Source organism: Bos indicus, chromosome 11, assembly GCF_029378745.1.
Source record: "Bos indicus isolate NIAB-ARS_2022 breed Sahiwal x Tharparkar chromosome 11, NIAB-ARS_B.indTharparkar_mat_pri_1.0, whole genome shotgun sequence".
In the NCBI taxonomy this organism is placed as follows: domain Eukaryota; kingdom Metazoa; phylum Chordata; class Mammalia; order Artiodactyla; family Bovidae; genus Bos; species Bos indicus.
The window spans coordinates 69939274-69962555 of record NC_091770.1 but is presented as its reverse complement, the minus strand read 5'-3'; the positions used below and the strand labels follow the sequence as shown (position 1 = coordinate 69962555).

Sequence of the window (23282 nt, the reverse complement as noted above, 5' to 3'; positions counted from 1 at the left end):
TATCCTTCAATTAAAAATAAATTAATTAAAAAGGAAATAAATAAATTTTAAAAGTAGGCTAGAATCTCTATGAGGGGCAGGAGCAAAGAGCTTGGCAAACTGTAGACACCCACTGTATGAATGAATGTACAATAGATAGATAGATGAAAAGTCAAATTTAACATCTCTACCTTGGGTTGAATAAATTAGACCCATCCGTGACTGCTTTAACAGGTGACCTAGTTTACAGTTGGACCATAAAAAGGATGAAATACAAATTAGGAAAGTAATTTGGTTCATCAGAAACATCAGGAAAGCCCCAGGTTTTGTGGAGCGGGTATCACGAGATGGGATTCTTGGAGAATTTGGGATGCTCAAGAAAAAAACCATTCCCTGTACAAGTCAGAATCTTTTCAGTATTATCAACCCAGTATTATGCAACCCTAGTATTATCAAAAATTTTCATTAACTTTCTCCATAAAAAAAAATTACAGGGAGAAAGAAACATCAGTGTAGCCTGGGTACTCAGAAAAAGGCCTGAGGTAGAAGCAGGGACTGAGCTGGGCTTTGCAAGCTAGAGCAGTAGGATCTAGGGAGACAGGTTCAAGGAAAGGAAAACAAATTAACCAGGGACAAAATGGAATGAGAAAGAAGGAAACACAGGGGAAGGAGGGGAATGTAAAAGAGAAAGGGTATTTACCGGAATGACAGTGCTTGTTCTCTAGGCAGCTTTGACACTGCTGGTGACTCCCGCATGTAAAATTCTCATCCCTTTGGAACCCGTGGCTGTTCCACCTTCTGGTTCTCTTCCTATCCTTTCAGTTTCTCCACCTCTGACTGTTTGTCATGCTCCTCTTCAATCACAGCCTCCATCATAGTCTGTGCTAACCACTCTTTATCACACCTGTCTCCTCAAAGCCAAGACAGATGTACAGTTCTCTACTGACCATCTTTACCTGGGTGTCCTGAAAGCACTTCAAATGTAACTGGTTCAATACAGGTCTCGCCATTGTCTCCTCTCTCTAGATGTAATAGTCCCCACCTCTCCTTGTCAAGTATTTCTCCTCCTCCATCCTCTGATGGTGGGATCTTCATCTACTCAATTACTCAAGCTGGACTCTCCTACAAGGGCAACCTAGTCATTCTCACCTTATAGCTGGAATCTCTCCTAGGTTCCCCTCCTGCCCTTCCTTTTCCAGCCTATGCTTCACACATAGGATCATATCTAAACTCTTAGTATACCCAGAAGTAACTGTTTCTCCAGGCTCCTCTCTCCCAGACCATCTTTACCCTGAGTCACTGGGCTTGACCTGCTTCTCATCACCCCCCTGCACATTCACTCCCTCTGCCTGCAAAGCCCTTCCCAGAGATCTCAGTGGCACCCAGGGTCCAGGGCCCAGCTCAGCAGTCCCTGTCTCCTGAACGTCTACCTTCCGAAGTCCTTCACAGAACTGGCTCTCCCTCCCTGTGTTCCAGGGAGCTTTGGACATGCCTCTGTTACTGCACCTGTCTTATAGCAGGCAGGTCTGCCTCATCCTCAAGACTTCTTGTGCTATTGGTATTTAGCACGGAAAGTTATAACCAACCTAGATAGCATATTCAAAAGCAGAGACATTACTTTGCCAACAAAAGTTCGTCTAGTCAAGGCTATGGTTTTTCCAGTGGTCATGTATGGATGTGAGAGTTGGACTGTGAAGACAGCTGAGCGCCGAAGAATTGATGCTTTTGAACTGTGGTGTTGGAGAACTCTTGAGGGTCCCTTGGACTGCAAGGAGATCCAACCAGTCCATTCTGAAAGAGATCAGCCCTCGGATTTCTTTGGAGGGAATGATGCTAAAGCTGGAACTCCAGTACTTCGGCCACCTCATGCAAAGAGTTGACTCATTGGAAAAGACTCTGATGCTGGGAGGGATTGGGGGCAGGAGGAGAAGGGGACGACAGAGGATGAGATGGCTGGATGGCATCACTGACTCGATGGATGTGAGTCTGAGTGAACTCCGTGAGTTGGTGATGGACAGGGAGGCCTGGCGTGCTGCAATTCATGGGGTTGCAAAGAGTCGGACACGACTGAACGACTGATCTGATCTGATCTGATCTGATGCCTAGAGCAGAACCAAGCATACAGTTAGTGCTCAAAGAGTGTTTATATCCATTATCCCATTCTTGTGTGTCACAGACACACTAAGGGGGAAATGATGCAGGCAGATAAGTAGGGGTGCAGAAACAGCTCTCAGGAGGATGATGCTCAAGATCAGAGAAAGCTTTGGGGAGCCACCTTCCCAGGCCTGAGAGCTGAGACTATGTTCACAGGAGCATGAATGCATGACCAGGAGACCACACAACACTGAGTGATGCTCTCCACATTGCTTATCTGTCAGTCTGTCCCTGTTCCTCACCCATCTCACTCTTTCCCTTTTGTTAATTTCTTTCCCACTCTGTCTGTGACAGTCATTTTAAATGGGTCTCTTTTGATTTGCCTTTCTTGCTTTTGTGTCAGTTGGTCAATTATTCTTTTATTATTATTTTTTATTACCTTTTAATCTGACTTGATTCCTTTCCATTTCAGTCTGCCATTAACATAGAGGTAATTCGTTGGTATTTATTGAGTGGATCTATGTGTCCTTATTTTAAAGGCAAAGGATATGATCGAGTAGAGCATTTTAAACAAATCTCTCAAAACATCTAAGCCAACTACTTTCCACTTGATTTCCACAGACTGAGCTCATTGGTTCCCAGCAGGTCACTGGTCCTCATGGTGACAAATGTTGCCTGCTCTTGGTCTTGTACGACGGCTGGTACTGCTTTTCCCTACAGGACTCAGTCTTTCTGGTGACTACATCCAGAGCCGTGTGCTTATCAAGTAATAGAGAAAAATACAGAGGCACGGACAAGGAATGAACTTGACTTCCTGGCTCAGTGGACTGGGAAGAGAACGGGAAAAGGCCTGGCCTCTCAGGGCAGAGGAATTGGTAAGAAAGCATTCAGCTGTGACAAGGGTCCACTAGGGCTCCCTTGTGGAGCTGCTTTTCACTGAAAACGCCAGGCTCTTGAGGGCAGTATGTCAGATCATGGCCAGCGACGTCACGTGTGTAATTTCAGAAATGTGATCAAACTGACTTCCTGCCAGAGCTATGAAGTGTATCCCATGGGGGGCTGGAGGGCTTTTTGTTTACCATTTTTTATTCTGGGGTAGGTTGATTTTTTTTTTTTTTTTTGAGAAAGAGATTTAAATTACTCAGTCTTTCCAATCAAAGAAATTGATACATTAACAAGACTGGTGATGGTGGTAGCAGCAGCAAGGGAAGTAATTAAAAAGTCTAATCTTTCTTTGTTTCCAAAAACACCAGTCCCTGAATTGGATGGGTCCCAATGCGCTTGAAAATAGACAAAGTTTTAATAGAACTTTTATTTAAAGTCCAACAATGACTTTGTTGTTCTCTGATGTTGAAATGTTGGCAGGAACCTTTCTTTTCCAGGATTCAGTGTTCTGGACATTGGAGGACTGGAGGGATGAAACACTACATTATTTTACCAGGACGGTTATAACAAAATACTACAAAATGGCTGGTTTCAAATAGCAGAGAATTATTCTCTCACAGTTTTGGAGGCCAGAAGTCTGAAATCAAGGCATCAAGAGGGCCATGCTCTGAAGGCTCTAGGGGAGAATCTGTCCAATGACTTCTCCTAGTCCTGGCAGTTGCTGGCAATCCTTGGCATTCCTCGGCTTGCAAATGCATCATTCTAATCTCTGCCTCCATTATTACATGATGTTCAGCCTGCGTGTCTGTGTCTGTATCTTTGCTTTCTCTTCTTACAAGGACATCAGTTATATTGGATGAGGACCCGCTCTAATCCAGTGTGGACTCAACTGCATCTACGAAGGCCCTATTTTAAACTAAGGTTATACTCACAGACAGTGGGGGTAAAGACTTCAGCACACATTGTTGGTATACTGAACCAGAGTCGATAGTAGGGGAGGCAAGACTGCCCATGCTCCTGGGTTGGGGGCGGTTACATTCACATTTAGGAAGAGGTGAATTACCCTAGCTTCCTAGGAATAGTCTCAATTTGGGGATATCAAGTCTTGGTCCTAGAGCTGCCCAGATCTTCGATATCAGATTGGTCATTCAGTCCCAACTAATGCTCACCAGCTCAGTAACTTGGTAACATGGTTGATAAATATCTTGAGCCCTCAGTTTACATTTCTACAAAGTGGGATATAAAATAATTTTCACCCACCACAATTTTTTAACACACTTAAGTGAGAAAGGGGGCTGTGGAAAAGTTTGGCAAAGTATCAAACTTCTTTTCCCAATAAATGAAAAATCTTTTTCTCATCCTCATTTGGGCAGAAACTTTGGTTACTTTGCTTTAAAACATCATCTGATTCTTCCTAAACCCAGAATGGCAAACATGAATTAAAGCTGGGGGGGAATATTATCTGCTTTTGTGGTTCTAGAACTCAAGGTGATCAAAACCCTGTAATCTCTTATTACCTGGAGCTTCCAAATGAAACAGATTTTTATCTGGGTAGGGAGCTGGAGCCCAGTCTTTTAACCAAGCCTATAAATAAGTCCTAAGGCATCAGAGCTGGATGATAAAAGGAAAAAAAAAAAATTGTTTCTTTATACACCACTCCCCCCCTTCTTCAAAGCCTTGAGGGAAGAATGTGCAGCTCTGTTTGTTGATGATGAAATTAGCAGGCTCCCATCATTCAGGACAAGATGAGAAAGAGCTGGAATCTGATACCAAATGCCATTGAAAAGAATATATTTTACACAACATAAAAGGCCCCAACGTAAATTAGAAGAAATATGGGGAGACTTCAAAAAGGTAGGTCAAACTTTTTCCTCAAGCAGATAATTACGGGCTGGGGTGAGTAAATCTTATTAGCCTCTATCCACCTCGTCTCTTCTCATAAAACACCAGTGGAGAAGAAAGCCATACTCAGTTCAGTCCTGGACGGCTTGCCTGAGAGGGCTGGCCACCACTGTCTGTCATGATGCCTGTGGTTGTGCTGCTGAAGCCTACCCCTGCCGCCCCCTCCTACCTCCCCACCAGCCGTTCCCTCCCACCTTCACCCCAGCGTGCAGGTGAGGACCGCCAGCCAGCACCAAGCTCCATCACTCAGGGCCCACACTGACTTGCTGAGTCTTAGTTGCTTCTTACTGTCTAAAGAACTATCCCTTCGGGCAGAAATTTTCCAGTCAAATCTCTCTGCCCAAGTTTGAGGTCTTAAAATTAATGAAGTTGTTAACATTTCTTAAAATGTCTTTCACAGCAGTTGAAAGTTGTGAATTTATAACCAGTGAGCCTGCTGGCCTCTTTGGTTCATAGACACAGGCTGAGCCCCACAAACATCCTTAAGGCGACAGGAGTCTCAGCCTTCGGTTTTCTCTGCTGTGTGTCTCGGGACTAGTCTTCAACCTCCGTGCCCCAGAGGTGCTCTTTGTGCAATGGGTTGAACTGCCTACAGAACTGTTTCTCTGGCCAGTGAACTCAAAGAGAGGAAGAGTAAGTCTCGCTCATGTTTGTTTTTGTATCACTTCTAACATGTGGCACGGGGCCAGGCTTACACAGATGGTGGTGGAGAAAGCTAAGTCCTATGGTCTCAGCTGAATTAAATATGGGAAGAAGACAAAAAGGCTCTGAAATTACCACTGCACTCAATCAAGGAGCCACCAACCAAGAACATCTCTTCTCACCCTGTGAATCAATAGCAATGATGGTGCTGACTTTCGTACCTCATTGAGCATTTGGGCAATGTCTGACCAATGGTTTTGGTTCTCTCCTCTGCCAAGAAGGGAAATCCTGAGGATTCCAGGCTACAAGGGACATCTGAAAGGAATCTTGGGAATCACCCTTATCTGTTCCTTTCCCCCCTGGAGCATGCCACTGCACCCTCATTCTATATATGAGAAAGGGGAGGCCCAGGAAGAGGAAGTAGGTATATTAGAGTCAAATGGTGGAGCGCTAGCAGTTTAAATAAGCTCCAGTGGTTTTCTTCTCTTAACCTGAAACCTCTTTTCGGATGTTTCAGAGAGAATAAATGCAATGCTCTCTGTGTCATGCAAGAAGCAGACCTGACTTTTTTGGACATTACGTTTTTATAAAAATTGTGGAAATACTGAATGACTTTGAAAGCAAATACAAAAACATTATCCAAAGACTGCTTCTATCACAAATCTGGGTTTACAAAGCAATAACAGTACAAAGGACCAGATTTCAATTATTTATAAACACCTTTTCTTATCCTAAGATGACACTCAGTGTCTGGCCTAAATAAAATCAAGAAGTAATTTTTATCTGGAATCTCCGGAAAACTAATGACCTTCCCCTCCTACCAGGGGCGGCTTAGGAGTAGCAGGAAACATCCTAGAAGAGTACCATTCTAAACTGCCCTCGGGGTTTTGATGCATTTATTTTTTAAGTTTGAATTGAAAGTTACAGTTAATCTGAACCCAGACTTACTGCTTTACAAATGGAACACTAGCACATGGAAGATCTCTGTTAGGTGCACTTTAAAAAGCTCAAGCCCAGGGGCAGAAACCGGGTGGCAAGAATAGGCAAATATGCCCAGAAGGGAATCTAGAACTCAGAGTTGTACTAGGTTCATAAATATTTAATTGAATCAGGCCTGATGAGTGAATTCCATCCCGGAAGGCCTCTGCATTCATTTATCATGGACGATCCTCTATGAGTTTCTTCTTTGTGATAGGTTAAAATGAGAAGCAAACAGAGCTTTGTGCCTGCCCTCACAGGGTTCACCCTAGAGGAGTTCAAGAGAAGAAAACAATGTTCAAGTAGAAATACATTAGTTCTCCTCCAAACCTTCCCTTTCCTCTGCAGAGGCCCAGCTTCTGTGAACTATCAGGATGAGGGCAGAGGATGAGGAATGCTACACCATGTAATTCTGGCCTCAGCCTAACAGTGTGAGTAGGTAGCTCCCTAGGAGAAAAAGTGAAGGGAAGAATTCTGCTTCTGTAGTTAGAAAATCCATTTTGTATGATCTTGTTATGCTCAGTTTCTGCATCTGTAAAAATGAAATGGGACCTACTTCCAAAGTTGTTGCAGAATCAAATGAACTGAAATAATATCTAGGAACATGTCTGGGTACTTTTAAGGAGGTACCTAAATGTCAGGGAATCACCTGAGGGGCCCCTGGTCTTCTGAGGGTCACAGGTCTTCTGGGGTCCCTCAAGTGATTCCCTGACATTTCAGCTCAGTTCAGTCGTGTCAAAGAGTCGGACACGACTGAGCGACTGAAGTGAACTGAACTGAAATGTCAGGGAATCACTTGAGGGACCCCAGAAGACCTGTGACCCTCATAATAATCCTCTCTCAAGAGATCACTATAGAGACACTCATGGATTAGAACCATGTATCTAGAAAGCCATAGTCAAAATGCAAACAAGTATTACATCACATGGTGGGTAAGGGGCAGTCAGGAATACCACACATGCATAAAGGCAGCTGGGATAAGATGTGGCAGCCACAAAGCCTTTGGCTTCCTTCAGGATACAGAAGACGGCTGTCAGTCTGGAGAGGCCAGGCCTGAGGGCAATGGTCTTATGGAGGTGGCTGTCAATGGAAGACTAAGGGCACAGAAAGGCTTCCTTCTTGACAAGCCATACATCACTAATTGCAACTCACAGCTTCTTTAATTATGAGATGGTGACTATACATTACAAATAACTATCAAAATATACTTACCATATCGGCTGCGATGAGACAGGAAAGGGAAGGAATCTTTCATTATCCAGGTCAGATTCCATGCAAAAGAATCGGGAGGAAGAGAAGGCAGGTTTGTTGGTGACTCCAAGGAGCTCTGACCTGAACATAAAAAAGACAAAGAGAATACTGATCTTTGTGCTTGGGATGTGTCTTTTAGCTGTCACTCATATGGCTTATAAAAGAAAATTCAGAGGAGGCTTTCATGACATCAATTGGAAAATGAGGGAGAAAAAGACTGAGCCACTAGGAGATTGAATTGACCTCAGGACCTCAATCCACATTTTCTACCAAGGGCAGTAAGATCTAAGAAGTCTGAATCTTGTGACTAGGCCATGCCAAAGATGTCTGGTAGAAGAACTAGAAGCCAGGATACTTAATGGTTTGGTCTAGTAGTTCTATCCAAAGTCTGTTCTGCCTATGAGAATTTGAGCAACTTTACAGAGAATTTTAATTCATTGCATTCAAATAATGCCTCCACTCTACTTTGTGTTCAGATTTGTAACTTCATCTAATGTTGTTTGCTTGGGTTATTGTCTTATCAATAAGAATGTTGAAACTGCACTCAGAAGTTATGAGTTTTGACAATTATGCTATTTTCAGGGGGAAAATGCTAGGTGATGAGTTTTCCTATAGCTGAGAGTTCAGGGGAGCCACAAAGGATTAATGTTTCTGATTTGCATGAGAGAAAGAAGGATTGAGAGAAAAAGAGTAAAAGTACCATTATTCCTTTGCTTAAAAGTACCTCAAGTGGGTTTCATGTGGTGAAAAGTAATTATAATATATCTACAAATCAAACGAACATAGGCTGCATGCTCTTATGCAGTTCTTCCCAGAAATCCCCAACCCAATTGCTATTTGCTAATGTCTTAAGGCAGGTAAAGCTTTTTCTGTTAAAGAAGGACCAGTTTGATCAGTCTGAGCCTATCTGTTTAGGAGATAGGCTGAGTGTGGGCAGGAGGCAAAGAAGGGAACCAGAATTTCTTCTGCAGCTTCCATGGATGAGGCACCATGCTGGGCTCTCAACTCACATAATTTCACAATGACTCCCTGAGATAAGCATTACCGTCTCAGTTTTACATACGCAGCAACTGAGGCTTAGAGGGCAAATGATGGAATCACAAACTGCAGCCAGATTTGCCTGACCTCAAGAGGCCATGCTCTACCATGAGTGGGCTGGCTTGCTACTCAAACAGAAAGTGTTAAACCACCTGGAGTGATTTCACAAAGAGGAAGTAGAGGAAGAAGAGAAAAAAGAAAAGGAAGCAACAGTAGCAGAAGCATTTCTCAGCCTGTTTGCTTTGCAGATTCTTCCACATCACTTCCAGCATGCACTCCTCCAGGCCCTATTATGCCTTCAATCCCCTTATAGTATCAGTCCCTCTGCATATGTTTAGGAAATCATTGCTCTGAGTATTCCCAGCAGCCTTTTGTTTCCAGGCTGCTCCACTTTTTTATCTACAGGCGCTGCCTTTTCGTGAAGCCCACTTGTCTCTGTAACTAGAACATAATGGGCATTCTATACTCTCCTTCCAAAGAAACATTCTTCTTTCTACCTTCCAAAGACTGGAGTTGGAAGTGCTGGCCTGAGTACCTCAGTTCAGTTCAGTCGCTCAGTCATGTCTGACTCTTTGAGACCCCATGAATCACGGCATGCCAGGCCTCCCTGTCCATCACCAACTCCCAGACTTCACTCAAACTCATGTCCATCGAGTCAGTGATGCCATCTAGCCATCTCATCCTCTGTCGTCCCCTTCTCGTCCTGCCCCCAACCCCTCCCAGCATCAGAGTCTTTTCTAATGACTCAACTCTTTGCATGAGGTGGCCAAACTACTGGAGTTTCAGCTTTAGCATCATTCCTTCCAAAGAAATCCCAGGGCTGATCTCCTTCAGAATGGACTGGTTGGATCTCCTTGCAGTCCAAGGGACTCTCAAGAGTCTTCTTCAACTCCACAGTTCAAAAGCATCAATTCTTTGGTGCTCAGCCTTCTTCACAGTCCAACTCTCACATCCATACATGACCACTGGAAAAACCATAGCCTTGACTAGACGGACCTTTGTTGGCAAAGTAATGTCTCTGCTTTTAAATATGCTGTCTAGGTTGGTCATAACTTTCCTTCCAAGGAGTAAGTGTCTTTTAATTTCATGGCTGCAGTCACCATCTGCAGTGATTTTGGAGCCCCCCAAAATAAAGTCTGACACTGTTTCCACTGTTTCCCCATCTATTTCCCATGAAGCGATGGGACCAGATGCCATGATCTTCGTTTTCTGAATGTTTAGCTTTAAGCCAACTTTTTCACTCTCCTCTTTCACTTTCATCAAGAGGCTTTTTAGTTCCTCTTCATTTTCTGCCATAAGGGTGGTGTCATCTGCATATCTGAGGTTATTGATATTTCTCCCGGCAATCCTGAGTGCCTAGAAAAGATTTTTTGAATTTTCTCTCACAGGTGATCTAAACAGAAATGAGTTGAATTGGTTGGTACCTAGATACATCTTTTGTAACATTTCTCCAAAATGGCTCAGAGGAATGCACTGAAAGGAGTCAGATGTTACACTAGTAAGTTTGAGAGAGCAACCACCTCATTTCACCCTCATATCAACTCTGTTTTTACAGATGGGCAATGGGGCTGAGAGAATTGAGGTCCAAGATCACACAGGTCTACTTAAGAGCAGGCTTGAGGTTATTATACTTTTAAAGAATTAATAATGCTAACTGAGCACACATGGAGTAGGCATTGTGGTAAGTGCTTTAAATGTGTGATTACACTCGATTCTTACAACAACCTTGTGAATAAATACTATTATTGGGCCTTATTTTGAGAACAGGGAAACAAAGCCTGAGAGAGGTTAGATGCCCTGACTGTGGCCACATGACCAGCGGGCAGGAGACCACAGAGTCAACAGATCAGGTTGGCCTGATGCTATAGCCCTTGCTCCTTATACCACCCTTCAGGGACTCCCACAAACTATTCCATGGTGATCAGTTCTCTATAGGGCCCTTCAGCATCCCCACTAGTCAATGGTTAATACCAGAGATAAGAGACTGCTCCAGAATGGGTCAACAGTGTGAGGGTTATGAGAAGGCTTTGACAATCAACTCCTTGCGAAGAACCCCATGTGAATAAAAATTGGCATCTGTGAGTCATCAGCAGAGCTCAAATTTTAAGTAATTCTGAAGCAACAGGAAGATCAAGTCTAGGTGATATTTCCCAGTTTCAGAATGATGTCATTTTTCTTAGCCATACAGTTTGGGAATGGTATTAACTTCTTCCTGGATGTGAAGCACCAAGCAAATGGGGCTAGACATCAGGAGGCATCTATGAATCTGTGCGTGGACATGGATGGCAGATTAAGTTAATATGGATAAGGGTCAGGTTATATACTCAGGGATAAAAAATATCTGAAATAATTCAAAAGGAGGGCTCTGAGGGTTGAGTCATGGCCTAGCAAGGAGCCATGGACCTCACTGTGGGTCACTCTTAATGACGTGAACTTAAACCATTTTACATCCAAAAGTGAAAGTGTGAGTCGCTCAGTCATGCCCTACTGTTTGTGACCCCATAGATTGTAGTCCACCAGGCTCCTCTGTCCATGGAATTCTCCAGACAAGAATACTGGAATGAGTGGCCATTCCCTTCTCCAGGGGATCTTCTTGACCCAGGGATCAAGCCTGGGTCTCCCACATTACGGGCAGATTCTTGACCATCTGAGCCACCAAAAATGCCAATAAATAGTTGAGCACCTTCAAAGTTGAATACTGGAGAGAAAGCACGCATTTTTACCCCACCCTTATAGGAATTCTCAGAATTTCTGCTAGTAGGCTGGGTTCACACATGGTCCCCAGAGGGGAGTGCATAATGATTTGCTACATGAGACTGGGGGAGCTAAAGGAGGTCAACCAAAAGGATGGGTCTCTTCACCTGAAAGTGTAAACACTAAGAAAAAGCACAGTCTACAAGAATGAAGTTGTTTGTCAAAATCAGAAGCACTGACACAGAAGTGGGTTCTAGTTAATGTTAATAGAATATGCATAAACATAGACTAGAAAGAACTGCATTTAAGTGCAGGGAAGAGGCTCTCTGCTCCCTTTACAGTTCATTTCCACCCACTACCTACCTTCAGCCCTGGTCGGAATTGGGGTTTCCAGCATGGAGAAAAGCTATGCATAAGAAGTAATCTGTTTAAGCAAGAAAAAAGCTTGGGTTTTTGGTGCTTTCCTCTGGAAATGTGAGGATCCAGAGTGAATCTCACTAGCACAGACTTATGGGGTGAAAGTGTGAACTGAGACCCTCTGGTTCAAACGGAGTGTATCTTGGACCCTGAGGGAGGAGAGGGGTGGAAAGGAAAGGAGAGGAGAAAGTAGGAGCAAGGGCTTCCAGGTGTCCAAGTGATAGCCAAAACCACCTGAGGAGAAAAGTAATGTACTCTGGACTGAGGACATTTTTGATTGGCTACAGATAAGATTGTTTTAGGTTTTGGAGGGGATTAGGGGGATCTGGGGTGATATCCTGAGTCCTTTCCAGGTACCACAGGGTATCTAGGCACAGTGAAACCCCTAACTTCTTGACACTACTCTTTTCCTACCACGTGTCACCCCTCTTGCACCCTCAACTTAGATTCCAAGATTCATCACTATAATACATCCACTACAATAATTCCCTTGCAAACAGGTGCAACTCCTGTCCTTTCGTCCTTCACGGTTGTCCTGAGCATCTGAATGTGGTGGTAGGAAAGGAGGGGAGGAGCATACCAGATGCTTAAAAGTTTCACTTTAAAATTATAACCACAAACCTCAAGAGGACCCTCAGGACTGCCCAGGAATTCTTCTGAATTCCCTGATGGGCTCAATTCACCCTTGCTCTTCTAGTCTCACTACTTCTAAGATTTTCTTACCCCTCAAGCCTCCAATCCCTGACCCACATTCCTCCACTTTCTCAGCTAGTGAACTTGTTTTTTATTTTATTGAAAAAAGAGAAGCAAATCTACCAACTCAGAGGTATCAGTAACTTTATATACTACCTTCTCTCCTGCTAAAACAGGTTGACCACACTCTAAGCAGTGGCAGCCTCTCCACCTAGTTGCTAATCTCATCACGTCCCAAGAAATCCACTGGTCAGTAGTTTGCCCTTTCTTCTGTATCAACAGTTTCCCTTCCTCTTCCAAGTCAATCTCATCTGCAGCAAGTATATACATCTTAAAAAAAAAAAAAAGAAAAAATTTCCCTGACCCGCACACTCTTCTTCAGCCATCCTCCCATTTCCTGCTCTCCTTCACAGCTAAGTGTCTTAAAAAGATCTGTCTATGCGTCTGTCTCTACTTTTCCTCTTTCATTTCCTCTTAAGTTAAATTAAATCAGGATCAACTCCACTTCGCTGGGTCAAGGTCACCAAAGACCCCACGTTACAATGAATGAGTCTTGGCTCTTCTCTTACTGGACCACTCAGCAGCACTGGATCACACTGATCTTCACTGCTTCTTAGATTCTTCACATCTCAGTGACATGCAGTCCTTGGCTGCCATCGTCCTCGTCTCCTACTTCAATGGCAGGTCTTCTCTACTCCTCCAGATCTTCCCCATTTTCCAGGCTGTACAAAAGGAACATTCTCCATTTCCTAGCAGTAACTGCCCAGGAGATTTCACGGCTGAATATTCAATTTCATCACAGTAGTTTTAACCAGCTGACAATAAACTCTGACCATGAATTTCAAGTGAGCCCAGGACACCAGACCCTTAAACTTCACTAAAATCTCTTGACCCATGAACAAGGGATTTGCTTTAACCAAGCATGTTCAGACTTATGAATTCATTCTCTCCTATCTAAAGTGCTGATTTTCAATTCTGAATTAGCATGACCACCATATAACTCTTCCTAGGACTCTAAAAACTCTGAATTTTATTCCTTAGAGAACTGCTCAGTGAATTTCTTGCCTGACATGTAAATAAGCTCAGCTGTTTTTCTTTTTTAAAAACTTGATGGGGGAGGGAATTTCTGTTTTATTATTTTACAGGTGTTGAAAGTTGGATAACTTGGGACATGTCTCGTCCCCATCTATACTCACTCCCCAAAATGATCTCATCCAGTTTCATAGCTTTAAATATCATCTATATATTAACACCACTAAATTTATATCTCAAGGCCCAAGTGCTCCCCGGAACAGCAGAACATATATCCAACTGCCAGTCTGAAATCTTCATTTTATTCCTGGGTCAGTATCACAAACTTAATACAACCAATCTCAATGGTTCTACCTACGTTATGTCCCTCTCTTCTCTCCCACATCACCTCTCACTCTGACAACTGCTATGAGCTCCCAGCTGGTCCCCTGCTTCTCCTATTGCTCACCTTCAATATGTTCTCCACACAGCAGTTGGATTGGCACTTCAGCCCTGAAACAGCATTAACATTTCTTGCCATGACCTAGTCCTTTAAGGTCCCACATGATCTGGCTCCTGGTCTCTTTCTGACCTCATTTCCAACCATTTTTCCCTTGCTCGTGGAGCTCCAGCCTTACAGGCCTCCTTGCTATTCCTAAACTCAACAAGCAGGCTCTCATCTCAGGGCTCTTGCACTGGCAGGTCTCAGCCTAAAAATTCCTCTGCCCTACAGGCACGAGATCATCCCATCTTTCCATCCAGGTCTCTGCCCAAATGTCACCTCCTCAGAGAGGTCTTCCTAGTCATTCTATAGTTGCTCAGTCATGTCTGACTCTTTGCAACCCTATGGACTGTAGCCTGCAGGCTTCTCTCTCCATGGAATTCTCCAGGCAAGAATACCAGAGTGGGTAGCCATTTCCTTCTCCAGGGGATCTTCCCAACCTAGGGATCAAACCCAGGTCTCCCACATTGCAGGAAGATTCTTTTTTTTTTTTTTTAATGTATTTTTAATTTTAATAGGATTATCAGACTGCCTTCCCCAAAAGGCTGTCACAATTTCCAATTCCACTAACAATACATGAGTCCCCTTTCCCCTGTATTCCACCAATAATAGATATTAGGAACTTTATGGTTTTTGCAAGGATGTTTGGTATAAAGGAATATCTATTACTTGACTTTTCATATCCCTGACTATGAGTGAATTTGTACATCTTTTTGTGTGGCCTTCCATTTACTAGGGGAGGGGAATAGTGGTATTAATTTGCCATTCTCTAAATTGACTAATATTTTTGCCTATTTTTTGAGTTGTTTTCTCATTGTCAGTTTGAAAGATATCTTTATTGCAATAAAGATATATATTATAGCTATCATAAAAGTTATATATTACATATTGTAGCTATTAAGTTATATTTTTATTACATCTTTTTCCAAAGCTAGTATTTGATTATCAACTTTAAATTTTCTTGCTGTGCATTTTTATTCTTAAATTTTATTTAGAATATTTTTAAAGTTACAGAAAAAGTTGCAAAGATAACTCAGAGGCTTCCCATATACCCTTTACTCATATATACATGTATTCCTGCAGGCAGATTCTTTACCATTTGAGCCATGAGGGAAGCCCACACACTCCATTAACAACTCTATATCACATTGATCTGCATTTATTATTTCTTATATTTATATTTGTCTGTTTATTGTGTCTCTCCTGCATTAGTCACTGCTATGTCCCCACGCCTGGCACATAATAGGCACTCAGTAAATATTTGTCAAATAATTAAACCAGAGTTTTGGAGAAAATTATTAGCTCTGATACTTATTAGCTGTTTAACTCAGGCCAATCACATACTCAGTGTCCTGAAAAAATGATAAAAACAAGAATAATGGATGCAAATTCTCAGGATTTTGTACAGGCCAGATGAAATAATGCACACATGATGTATCAGTCACACCACTATTGAAATTTTATGCTTTTATTTCTGTTTCAGAATCCAAAATGAATGAGAGTCTTGGTTCCTCTTCTATCTGAAGATCTAGGATACAATGTCCAAAAATCAAAAGTGCTCCAAAGAGCTGTTTCTCTGTTATTCACTAGTTAATTATTAACTCTGCCAACTGTCTACAATCTCTACTACCCCAATTTCAGCCAATTGGCAACGTCTCTATATTCAGTGTTTATTATTATACGTCTTACTGTGTGTCTATTTATCTCTAAGCCAATGTACATAATACAATGAATATATCATACTTGCATTGGCATAAATAATAAAGAGCTATGTGTGTGTGATGGTTATTTACATGAATGCCCTGGGTTCACTATCAAGCATGTTTTACAAACCTCCATCAATAAAATGTAAAAATGCTTCCCTTCTAAATGCTCTCTGGAACTGCTCCTGCCTTGCCTTGCACACGTTTTGCTTATTTATTTTCCTCCCAACAATAAAACAATCAGTGACTGCCTGCTAGTTTTTCTCCCTTATTTGAAAACACACTTAATAATGCATTCTTTAACAATGATTTTGTGTCACACGAAACAAAGCTTAATGTGGCCAAATAAATAGCCGTTCAGATGTCAAACAGTGGTGAGCAGGCACAGCAGGGCTGGGCACAGGGGAGGGCTCCCGCCTGGGATTGGCAGCCCAGGGAAATAGTTTCAGTATTCACAAGATTGAGCCCACACCTGTGCAGCCAAAGAAACCTCAGTGAATTTACATGACTTCTAGAGTCAGCAGTGATGTTGGAGCAGTGACAGGCAGTTCATTTAGTCTGAAAAACAGATGTGATTTTCAGACGCAAGAGGGAGAATTAGCAGATATGCCCTTTGTCCTAAACACACTAGACCTCCCTACACCTTCTCCAGGCCTGGAAAATGAAGGGGCTGAACTTTCGGTTCAGTCAGCTCCTCTCCAGTTCAGGGAATCAACTCTTCTGCAGTTTGCTTTCACATTTCCTTCCAGTTGGCTCATTCAGAGAGCAGCTATTAGTGTCAGGGCAGAATCTGAATAGAACGAAAAGCTCCCCATTTCACCTTACCTTTCACTAAACTCCACTCCCCCTCTGCCAGGAAGGTTTGTGCTCTTTCTTGGTAGCTCGAGTCCTGAAGCAAAATTATTATTTCTCATAAAGTTCTCTTGTACCATTGAAAGTCATAGTTTCAACACATGTTCCTTGCCTCTCTCCCCAGTACCCAAAAGGACCTGTGTATAACTACCGAGTTCATTCAGTGGTGAACCCCATCTGTCAGTCAAATGAAAGCAGGCATTCCTTCCCAAGGCATGGCATTAAGGAATATTGATGCAACACAACGGAAATTGTCAGCATGGTCCCAGCTCTTGGGGATTGGTTACCTGCAAGGTATATTAGACCCACACATAAAAGGGAATTACAAAGAGGTTCCAGCAGAAATGGCTGAAATGTGTAAATATGAAGCCAACACACTTTGGCCACTACTTGCTTTTTCATTCTTATTTCCCACACAGAATCCTTTCATATTCTATCTCTGTCACACTTAAGTCTCCAAACCTTTGCCCAAGTTGATTTCTACCCAGAATGTCCTTCTTGACCTGCTGCTTTCCTAAATCCTACCCTTTCTTAAAGGGGCAAACAAAATCCCTCCTTCTCCAAGGTTTCCCATCTTTCCTGAGCTGCAGTCTCATCAGAGCAGCTGATCTGGGATTCAGAGTGGCCCAAAGCAAAACTGGAGTGTGCCTTCTTAACCACCATGGTTTACTGTCACTTCGGAATGTGCCATTAAACCATTTACCAAACACGTTGTTCAAACTACCTTGGTTGTTCATGACAATGAAGTAAACTAGTTTATTAATTTAATTCACAACCTTCAAGTGCACAGATTTAGAAGAAATTAGCAAAAGCTTTTCATAAGGGCTGCTATTCTGTCTCATATGGGACATACTGACATGCTTTCCAAGGTCAAGGCCAAGGCCAGATCAGGGGCATAGACCCCAGGGATACCACGTCTGTGCAGGCCACCAGTAACTCATAATTCAAGGCAAAGCCAGATAATGAAAGTAATAAGACATTCAATACTGCCCTTTAGAATTTGTGTCCCAAGTTGCTACATTTTGACCTATGCAGAGATGACCTCAGCATTCCAAGGAAGAGCTCCTGACTGGCCTGTGAGCCCTGCTGTATCTACAGCTCTGGAATCCCTGCTCCACGTGTGCTTGGTTACTGGCCCTACTTACCTAGTCCAGCTGGACTCTCTGGCTTTCAGTAGTGGAGGAAGGCTACTCGGCATTTATACTAATCCAAGAGTGCAATGGAGAGGATATCACTCTCCGAGTAGCCTGATGCTTCTCTCTCTCTGTGTGTCACACACACACACACATACCATGTCTGAGTGCTCCCATTAGCAGGGCAACAGGACTTTATATTCTGGGTCCATTTCTGTGGCTTGCTTGTACTCTATGACACTTACTCCACTGTTATTTCAATCCTATCTTCTTGCCTCAAAATCTACTGACTAGAATAATAATCAAAAGGAAGACTTTGAACTACCACTAGGCCTTTTATCTTGTGATCTCAGAAAGCTTTACCAGGCACTAAATAATTAATGTACTGCAAGTGACACAAAGCCCAGGCAGCGGAGGGAACCAGTCCCTCAATGAAGGACTTTTCTCTTTCCAAGTGAGGGCATGCTGTGGGAACAACCCACTGGCAGGCCCAGTAGTCTCTGGGTAAGTTGGACAAGAAGCTACAGACTATCCAGAAACAAGTCTTCTCTTGACCTGATATTTCTAGTTAGAAAGTGACAGTTACCAGGGTGACCCCTGGGGACGTCATGGCCCACTTCTACCAGAAGAGGTGGCCTCCAGCATAGAAGAGTAGATGCTAACTATTTACACAATCACTGTGATTTATGACTTACTGATGCCTTTCAGCGGAGAAGGCAATGGCACCCCACTCCAGTATTTTGCCTGGAAAATCCCATGGACGGAGGAGCCTGGTAGGCTGTAGTCCATGGGGTCGCTAGAGTCGAACACGACTGAGCGACTTCACTTTCACTTTTCGCTTTCATGCATTGGAGAAGGAAATGGCAACCCACTCCAGTGTTCTTGCTTGGAGAATCCCAGGGACGGGGAAGCCTGGTGGGCTGCTGTCTATGGGGTCGCACAGAGTCGGACACTACTGACGCGACTTAGCAGCAGCAGCAGCAGATGCCTTTCAGAGTCATTCACTCTCATAATCCTCACGACGGTCCTATGGATTAACCTCTTTTACAGATGAGAAGGCTGAAATTCCGAAAGCACAACTGCCCTACCCAAGGTCACACAGGGAGAATCAGGATAGGACATTCAACTGAAGACCCTGATAAATGGACTAACTGGAAATGCCACTCTTCAGTACAACCTCTTGGAGATGATGTTGACTTTCCTGGAAAATAGTGACATTGTGTTTAATAAAGCAGAAAGATTCATCAGATTGCAGGTGCCTGAAGCATTCTCCTGAGGATGATCGAAGCCCTTCAGGTCAGCCAGGAAGGTGACCTAGAAACACACAACTTCAGTCAGGGTAGCTGGCTCTCCAGGGCCTCAAGCTCAGCTAGCACTGCTTCCATGACAACCACCAGGTCTGATGCTTGGCCTCGAATTGGGGCCTTGGCTGGTCCAGAGAAATGATGTGTGGGATGGAGAGATGGAGACGGACAGAACACTTTGTACTAACTTACAGGCCTTTCAACCCATCTTTATCTACTTGTCACCCCACTCATTCCAGCAAAAAAGAGTCTATCCTCCAGGAAACCACACTTTAAGTACTATTTTGCTCAGCACAAAGACCTCTCACCCATGGCTGGACACATTTCTGGAAACCAGAAGCAGAATGCTCTAACAGGTTGGTATGTGAGACAGAGACCTGGGTTCCTGGGAACAGTGATGTTGCTGTGAGACTTCGGGTTAGCTACTTAACCATTTTTGAAGTTTTTTTTCTCTGCATTTAAAACTGAACTCATCATGCTTTCCCTTCCAACTTTAGGAATGCTCTGAGAATTACTGCAACAGTACATACAAAGCCCTCAGGCTCTTTTGAAGAAAGATACACCAGCAATCCTGTGCAGTTACAGAGGGGCATTGTCATGATGATATATTTTAAAAACATTCTTCACTTGTATTACTAAAATAAACTCAGTTCACATTAAACTAGATCGGCCAATAACCTAATTTGCTTCTCTGGTTCTTGTGCTGCATTTCCCTCTTACCCCCATTCATCTTGCACTGTGAACAACAGTGGTCAGTGTCACCCTTGACTCCTATGCAGAGACCCATGGTGAGAGTTGGGAAGGACTGCAAAGACCATTTATCTATGTCTTCCCATCACATGAATGAAGCAACTGAAACACAGGGCCAGTGCTTTCCCCAAAGTCATCTCATTAGTGAAAACTCAAGACTGATCTTCCGACCCTTCATTCTGTGCCTCACCGAACCATGAAACAAAGTAATAAAGAAAGGAGGAGGGAAAAGAAATACAGAAACATATGTTTTTGTCCTTTAAGCCTTTCAACTACTGCTCTGTGCAATACTCGAGGATGAAAAAGAAAGTAAGGGAAAAACCAATACTTCATGAGTGCCTATTATGCACAGAGTCCCCATATTAGGTATTTTTTAATTAATTTATTTATTTTAATTGGAAGCTAATTACTTTACAATAGTGTGGTGGTTTTTGCCATACATCAACACGAATCAGCCATGGGTGCACGTGTGTCTCCTCATCCTGAACTCCCCTCCCACCTCCATCCCCACCCCATCCCTCTGGGTTATCCCGGAGCACTGGCTTTGAGTATCCTGTTTCATGCATCGAACTTGCACTGGTCATCTATTTTACATATGGTAATATACACGGGAGTTGGTGATGGACAGGGAGGCCTGGCGTGCTGCGATTCATGGAGTCACAAAGAGTTGGACACGACTGAGCGACTGAACTGAACATACATATTTCAGTGCTATTCTCTCATATCATCCCACCCTCACCTTCTCCCACAGATTACAAAAGTCTTTTCTTTACATCTGTATCTCTTTTGATGCCTTGCATTATAGTATCATCACTACCATCTTTCTAAATTCCATATATATGCATTAATATACTGTATTGGTGTTTCTCTTTCTGACTTACTTCACTCTGTATAACAGGCTCCAGTTTCATCCACCTCATTAGAGCTGATTCAAACATGCTCTTTTTTTTATAGCTGAGTAATATTCCATTGTGTATATGTACCACAGCTTTCTTATCCATTGGTCTGCCAATGGACATCTAGGTTGCTTCCATGTCCTAGCTATTGTAAACAGTGCTGCGATGAACATTGGGAAACACGTGTCTCTTTCAGTTGTGGTTTCCTTGGTGTGTATGCTCAGCAGTGGGATAGCTGTGTCATATGGCAGTTCTATTTTCAGTTTTTTAAGGACTTTCTACATTGTTTTCCATATTGGGTATTTTATAACCACTGTTCAATGTAAATCTCACAATTTTCTCAATGGGGAATTATTATCCCCATTTCTAATGAGAGACCTGAGGCTCAAAGAGAGATTAAGTAAATGGCCCAAGGTCTTGGAGCCAAATGGAATGCAGCTAAGATTAATTTCATTTGATGAATATTTATTGAGTATCTCCTACGTGCCAAGTTCTACCCTTGACAGTTAGGATGCATTAGTGAGCAGAATTAAACACCCCCCTTTTAAATCTCACAGGTTAAGGAGCTTGTAAACTGAGTGTGGTGGGGCAGCAGCAGACAGCAGTCCAACAACCTCACAAATCCTTATAACATCTCAGTGTTGGTGTGTGTTATAAAGAAGAGATAAATGGCCCTAACAGAATGTACAAAAGAGAGACTTGACTCATCCTTAAGCCCAGGGGAGGACTCCCTGAGAAACTGATGCTTGAGCCGAGGCTCTAAAGCAGAGAAGTAGAGTTAACTAGTGAAAGAGAGTGAGATGGGGTGGGGAGCCAGAGAGGGTCCCCTAACCTCTTCACTGTCTCTTCTATAAGATCGTCTAGGAAGGTCACCTAGAAACATACACCTGTAGTCAGGTATATGTTATGTCAGCCCTCTCCAAGGCCTCAAGCTCAGCCAGCACTCTTTCTATGGACACCAACACCAGGCCTGATGCCTGCCCCTTGAGACAGGGCCTTGCCTGACCCAGGAGGAGGATGCTTACTGTGAAATCTGTCAGAGGCCTGGCGGTCTTATGGAGGATGTGCTGAGAAGGAAACACAGTGGATTAGACCCTCAGAACTCAAACACACCATCATACACCAAAGGGAAGGACTGGGACCTGGTATCTGGATTCCAGGCTCCCTCTCTACAGGAAGGTTGGCTAACAGGTCAAGCACTGGATAAAAGACGGGGGGATGACTAATGGCACAGGGTAGTCCTGCCAATGGGATGAAGTCATTCTAAGTGTCGATTCTAGGGGACCTCCCTGGGTGGCCTGAAGGAAGTCCTGTCCTCAGTTGGGAGAATGCTGCAGGTGTCTGTGATTTGATCAGTCTTTCTGCTGCATGTAATTCAAGGTCCTTGTTTTCCAGGATAATCAGCATCATCTCCAGGAGATTCTGAGTGGGACTGTAGAATCGCTGGTTGGTCTATACAGCAGGTCCTTTCTTGGTGACAAATAAGGAGCAAATGCTCTGGACTGAGACAGACTCGGCCCCATCGAGACCCCTACCCTCTCTGGCCACCCACCCCATCCCACTCTCTTTAACTAGTTAACTCCCCTCATTCACTTTAGGGCCACAACTGAAACATCAGTTTCCCAGGCCATCTTCCCTTGATCTTAAGGGTGAGAGCAAATTAAGATGTATTAGTTACAGGTCTGAAAACTGAAAAGTAAAGGGATGAAACTGCTTCTAGAACCAGTCTTGAAGCCACTGACCTCCTAATGATAAACTCATATTTACTTTCCCCTCACCACAACTTGGGCAATACCATCAAATCTTTTCTTTCTCACTACCGTGTTTTATTTTGCTTTAAATATTAAATGAAGAGAGATGAAACAGGGGGACTGGGCTGGTGCAGCAGGAAGAGACTGAAGAAGAGGGAGGAAGGTAAAGCAAAAGACAGTGAAGAGACAAGCAATAAGGAATGGGCAGAAACAAAAAAGAGAAAAAAGTGGAGAGAGACAGAGAAGTCACCTGATATTTTCACTATTTGGAAGTTACCGAGAGAAAGTTATTCAAAGTACCTTTGTAAAAAGGCCATAAAACACCTTGGGGAAAACATGAAAGTCATGCTGCCACCATACAGATGAGCACCCTGGAATTAGCTGCCAGAGCAATGTCTGAAAAGAGGAAATTCAATGGCCCACATTGCTGCCTCCTCCCCCTGCCTCCTAGCTTCCATCGCCTCCAAATCGCCTGGCTCTGAAGACAGAGGCAGTAATTTGGAGCCAGCAAGTGTGAAGGAATGTTGGAGCTGTTATTTGCCTTCATGCAGCACATCTTGAGTGCTTTTAGAAAGATAATTTAAAATACTCTTCCAGTTTCACTATAGAAAATCTGAAAAAAATCAGGAAGGTCTAAAGAAGAAAATAAATATGACCCATACCTCCATATCCAGAAAGCCAGTGTTAACTTTTTATGGTATATTGTTTTGTGATTTGGTTTTCACAGGTTTATCAAGGTAGCATTTGGCTTAAGTTCTATTGAGGAGAAGGAGAGTTCCTCCCTCCCTGTGAGATATTTGCCTGCAG

General features: G+C 43.2%; 1 protein-coding gene across 1 annotated transcript in view; it reads right to left on the bottom strand.

Moving 5' to 3' along the window:
* Nucleotides 1-23282, bottom strand: part of ALK (ALK receptor tyrosine kinase) — a 735395-nt gene that overhangs the window by 499700 nt on the left and 212413 nt on the right. Inside the window, exon 2 of the mRNA XM_070798938.1 lies at nt 7693-7812. Coding sequence (XP_070655039.1) covers nt 7693-7812 — 120 coding nt within the window. The remainder of the gene's footprint in view (nt 1-7692; nt 7813-23282) is intronic.